The 6,118-nt window shown below is 37.5% G+C and overlaps 1 protein-coding gene across 1 annotated transcript; it reads right to left on the bottom strand.

Moving 5' to 3' along the window:
* Positions 1-1,541: 1,541 nt before the first annotated feature.
* On the bottom strand, positions 1,542-5,548 carry LOC145566754 (uncharacterized). Its single transcript, XM_081626073.1, has 2 exons — positions 5,528-5,548; positions 1,542-4,730 (listed from the first exon to the last, which is right to left on the bottom strand). Exons 1-2 carry the CDS (start codon positions 5,546-5,548, stop codon positions 1,542-1,544), a joined length of 3,210 nt encoding a protein of 1,069 aa, XP_081482199.1.
* Between the last annotated feature and the right edge of the window lie 570 nt (positions 5,549-6,118).

The following is a 6,118-nucleotide window of genomic DNA, read 5'->3' on the forward strand; positions in this document are numbered from 1 at the left end:
CCTTAACCTGCAAGCACTCTATTTGAGTTCTTGCAAACAAAAAAAATTGGAAAATGTTATACATACCCCTTAAGGCTACATATAAGTATTAAATTTACACTTGAAAATCGTAAAAAGTTAAGAAATCATAAAAATATAAACACTAATTACACAAATTTACGCGTGTTTTTGTCATGAATTCCTAATTTTATACAATTTTCAAGAGTGTATTTAATGTTTATATATAACCCTTAGGGCTACATATAACATTATCCAAAAAAATTTATATTGAAACTACCATTAAAATGTACTGGAAAGAACAAGTGCACTCAAGAACTCAAATGCATCATTACATAGGGTACACTCAAGTGCTCTACCTAATTTGTGCGTTTGAGGTGTTTATTTATTTAGTGTTTTGAACTATGGGTGTGATTTATTCAGCTCATTATGAATTATTTTGATACAAAGCTTGTTATCTATATGTTGTAGTTATTCAAATTTTATGTTTATCTAATCACCCTTTACAATTAAAATAAATTGAGTTGCTTACCTTTTAGCTTCTAGTAATAGAATGAAATTTGGCATCTCCAATTAGTACAAAAACGGTTTTTGAACCGTTTATATTAGGCCAAACTAACCAATTTGTCCCTAATTGAATAGTGGGGTCTACATATTCAATTATTTATTGGAGACTTTGTTAAATTAGTCGGAAGTAGTGTGAGCATCTTACGCAAGCAATGAGCTATATATTGAGCTCCACCATTAGTGCCATATATAGAATTAAAGTAACCAATCACCAAGGGAATTGAAAGCGATGATGATAATAAGATGTGTACACCAAACAAACAATTAAATACTGTTATTTTGGATAATTTCTCACAATTTTATGTAATCAATCATGCACTATCTTGTGTAACCCAATATAAATTCAATATGGAGAGCTAAGCTAGAATTTACCAAATACGGAGTAGTTTTTTGTGTATTCATAGTCAGATGTATGTGTGTATGTAATTTTAGTTGGTTGAAGTCTTAATAGTGGTACTAAAAATGTAAAATTAAAACCCATCTAAACTGTTTCACGACTCTCCTTACACAGTGACAAAGCTAATTAAGTTTTGTATAGTATACTAATGTCCAAATAAGTAAACTCAATTAAATACGGAGTATATATAATGTAACATTACTATCTTTACACCATAAAAAGTGTACGATCGATTAAACAACCACGATACTACAAAAAAACAATGATGAATGATGATCATAATATAAATGATTAAGAAGCATGACCCAAACGGCCAAACAACAAAGAATGTACGTTGTGTTGAAGACACCGTACATTTTCAATCTTCATTCAGACATTCACACAAGCCACAATCCCAAGTTGGCCACAAACATGTGACTATGTGACTCTTGACTTTATACTTTCATTTCATTTCATTTAATTTTCTCACATTTTTATGCATTAGTGGGCCCATTTTATATTTCCTCAATTTTTTTTTTTTTTTTTTGACAAGACGAACAAAGAAAGAAAAACAGAAAAAAAGAAAAACAAAAAAACAAATTTAAAAAGACCACATTAAAAGCCGACGCTGACGAGCTTGAAGAGCCAACCAATGAGCCGGAGCAACCCACCGCCGAGGGACTTTCCGAATAGCACATGAAGTGAAATGACGAAGCAAATCCCTAATCTCCTGAAGTAGCCAGACACAAGAAATATCCCTACGACCCTTCGTACGGAGATAAGTGACCAAGTTTGAACAATTAGTGTAAATAACCAGATTATCAAACCCACAATGAGAAGCAACCTTAAGAGCCCAAAGACAAGCCTGCAATTCAGAGTGGAGCGCCGAAGACGAAAGGAAAGCTCTAGAACCTCCGCCAATAACCCTATCAGAAGTCAGGCAGCGAAAAATCCAACCGGCCCCAGCCGAAGAGTCACAAGAATCAAAAGCTCCATCAAACACCAAGCAAATAGGATCAGAGGACAGAGAATCCCCGCAAAGATAACCCAAAACAGAAGTAGACATAGACTCATGTCTAGCATTGGAAGAAAACGTAGAAGTGGGAAAGGAACCTCTGAAAACCTGTGCTGCAAAGCTACGAGTGATCCAATCTTGCATAAAATGAAGAACAAGGGCGGGAGAGATAACAGCCTGACGAAACACCTTATGATTGCGTGCAATCCAAATAGACCAAAAGAAGGAAAACAAACTAACCAATGTTTCCCACGACCTAGAACAACGCAAATCTGTCACCAAACCCGACAACCAAACGGAAAACAGAGAATCCCGACAAATCGTAAGTGAAGAAATATTAGGAGCAACGGACCAAAGACTAGAAACAAACGGACAGTCTCGAAAAAGATGAACTGGAGTCTCTTGACCTTGCAAGCAGAACACACAAGTGGGATCAACAGGGATCCCCCGAAGCTGCAAAACAGTACCCAGAGGTAAAGCGTTGTGAAGTAACTTCCAACCAAAACAATGCAACTTTGGAAGAAGAGGTAGACCCCAAAACTTCTGCCACCATGAAGACGGAATATGAGAAGGGCCATGTGAAACGTTAAGATGACAAAGTAGCATGGCATAAGCTGACTTAGTAGAAAAATTCCCATCTTTCGAGTATTTCCAATAAACAAAGTCGTCCATCGGTCTGCTTGGACGTTCGAGAGCTAAAATACGACGAGCTGTGGATGAATCAAACAACTGATGAACCAATGAGGTATCCCACGCGTAAGAACGCGGATTAATGATAGAAGAAACATGAGACGGCAAAGGCGACTCGCAATTATCACGGAACAAAATGGGCTCCCCCGGAACCCAAGAGTCTTGGAGAATGTGAACCTTGGTTCCCGAACCTACTTTCCAGGCAACCCCTGCAGATAAAACGGACAACCCATGAACCAAACCCTGACAGCCCCACGAAGCACCTGAGATCCTACTAGGACTAGAAAGGTGAAAAGAAGGATATTTAGCCGACAAGAGCTTGGAAATGAGGAGCTGAGGATGATGATGGATACGCCAACATTGACGAGCTAACAAAACGGAATTGAAGGACTCGAGACGACGAATGCCGAGGCCACCCATTCCTTTTGGTAAATGCAAAAGAGTTTTCGAGCGTAAAGCTAAACCCTTTGAGAGAGGATCCGACTTCCACCAAAACCGGGCTAAAAGACTATCCACTTTAGAGCAAATAGACGAAGGAATCCGAAACACCGACAAAATATGATTGAACGAAGCGACCAAAACCGAGTTGATGATAACCAATTTAGCTGCCGAGGAGAGACCCAAAGAAGCTAAAGCTGATAGACGGTGAACCACTTTATCCAACAAGAAACCAAAGTCCGCTACTTTGCTCCGCCCTAACTCCACAGGAAGGCCTAAGTATGAACCCACGGACGGTTTGCTCTGGAATTTCAAACTTCTGGCCAGATAGTCTCGATAGTCCGGTGGAATGTTAGGACTAAATTTAACAAAGGATTTCTGGAGATTAATAACTTGGCCAGACTGTGAGCAAAATTCTGATAAAAGAGCAACGAGATTGTCACAAGCTTCAGGCGTCACTTGCAAAAATAGAAGAGAATCATCCGCAAAAAAAAGATGAGAAATCGAAGGAGCACAACGAGCAATGCGGATTCCTGTAAAAAGGGAGTCCCTCTCCGCTTTTCTAAGCATGGCTGAAAGAACTTCCATACAAAGAACGAACAAATAGGACGACAGAGGATCACCTTGTCGAAGACCGCAGCGAGGCTGAAAAGCTGGAAGAGGGTCCCCATTTACTAACACCTGATAAGAAACCGTAGAAATACACTGGCGAATAATGTGGATCCAGTAAGAGGGAAAACCATAGGCATGAAGAAGCCTGAAAAGAAAGTCCCAATTTACTCTATCATAAGCTTTATTCATATCCAACTTAATCGCAGCATAGAACCGTTTAGTAGCCTTGGACTTGTTCATATAGGTCAGCACCTCGTGAGCAATTAAAGCATTGTCCGAGAGAAGACGCCCTGGGACAAAGGCATTTTGGAAATCCGCTACCAAACTGGGAAGCACCAGTCGAAGCCGAGCAGTAAGACACTTTGCTATACATTTGTAGATGACATTACACAACCCAATAGGACGGAACTGAGAAATAGACTCTGGGTTATCCACCTTTGGAAGTAAAGCTAAAAAAGTACGATTCCAATCCTTTAGCATATAACCGTGGGCAAAAAAATACTGAACCGCAACCACCACCGAAGGACCCACGGTATCCCACAAAGTTTTGAAGAAAGACGAAGGGAAACCATCAGGACCTGGAGACTTATTATCATCAATACTAAAAATAGCATTGCGGATATCTTCAGGGGAAAAAGGAGTCATCAAGAAATCTTGTTGAGCTGTGGAAAGAGAAGGTAACTGAAGACTGTCCCACCAGTCCGAATCATAAGTTGCAGGAGCCTTTGAAGGAGTGTAAAGATCTTTGTAAAAATCCAGAGTGATGGAAGAAATAGAAGCATTATCACTATGCCAAGAACCAGTGGAATCTCGAAGGCCTAAGATTTTATTCCGTCGTTTCCGAGATTGAACAGACGAAAATAGAACACGGGAATGAGATTCTCCCAATGCATCCCACTTGAGCTTAGCTCGCTGTTGCCAGAAAACATAAGCGGCCTGTGCCTCAGCTATCTTCTCATTTCGGGTGGAAAGAAATAAGCAACGATCACCCCTAGTACAAAGGGATTGAGAAGCTTGCTCAACATCCAAAACTATCTGTTTCCAATTTATACCCCAAACCTTTTTATGAGAAATACACCAAGCTAGAAGATATTTCCTCAATTTGACTATAGTTCTTAGTTCTTACACACTTGGTTTGGAATGTTCTTACTAGTAATTGCTATTTTTACTTTCTGATCTCTAACTTTTACCGACGTTATTGTTCATCTTACATAATGCCTAACTTTTTACGTAATCTATGCCTAACTTTGGTGCAGATTACTGTTTTGGAACGCTAAGTGTGACATAATCAGTGACAAATTCTCAATTATGAATAAATGGATTACACATCCTCAATGATTTCATGTTGATTAATGGTTTACTATTATATATTTACTTCAAGCCATTACTATACTACGGAGTACATAATTACATATACATATTAAGAAAGTCACTACCATATCAATTTTTCAGATCGAATATGTTAATAGTTACTTGAGCATCTCCATAGGTTTACCTTCTCGATACATTCGAATCTTAATACATAAAATAAGTTGATGTTTAGTAAGTGTATAATAAATACAGACTACTAAATTTATCAAGAAACAAATGATGTATAATATAAAGGATTTTCTTATAAATTATTTAAATTTTAAAGCATGTAGCTTAACTTTGGAGTGGAAAAATTAATTTTAGCGATTTGCTCAAATAAAACTAGTTACAATGGTAGCTGAATTCTATAGTAATTAAATAAAGAAATATAACTAGTCAAATATTGTATGCATATATACACAAGCTAAGCTACAATTTACGGTAGCCAACTATTGTAGAGTTTATGGCTTGAGACATTGTACCTTGAAAATCTCAAATGGCATAATGGCAAGCCAAGCTACAATACCATATTACCATGTAACTTGTCATATATTCATGAAGATGCACCTGTATGTATAAAGGAATTGCTTGCAAATTCTTTTAAATTCTAAGCAAGTAGCCTACCATAGTACCACTAGAGTGAGTAAATTAAATTACTTGTTCTCAAACAAGCTACATTGAATGATTAATTAAATGAACTTATAAATAAACCCGGCCAGCATTGTAGCATGAAAAATGACATGATTTGTAACTTGTTATTGGAGAAGTTCTTATTAGTTTGCGAATGTAATTGCGGATATAGTGGTACATTAAAATAAGGTTTTGCTGTTTTCTCTTGCTTTTTTTTTTTTTTTTTTTTTTTTTTTGGTGTGAGCCAAAGGGTGGAGGGTGGCCACCTATATGCATTTACCATGCATGTTCACTTTCCCAATTTAAGACCTTTCTTTGCGTGAAAGAGATAACAATTTACCTAAGTGATGTAGCAACTAAGATATCATTCTATATTTAAGAGGCAATAATTGAAGAGAATTAAGTTTACCAGAATGATATGAGATTACAAATTTCAGCTTTTC

Source organism: Chenopodium album, chromosome 11 (assembly GCF_948465745.1).
Source record: "Chenopodium album chromosome 11, dcCheAlbu1.1, whole genome shotgun sequence".
In the NCBI taxonomy this organism is placed as follows: Eukaryota; Viridiplantae; Streptophyta; class Magnoliopsida; order Caryophyllales; family Amaranthaceae; genus Chenopodium; species Chenopodium album.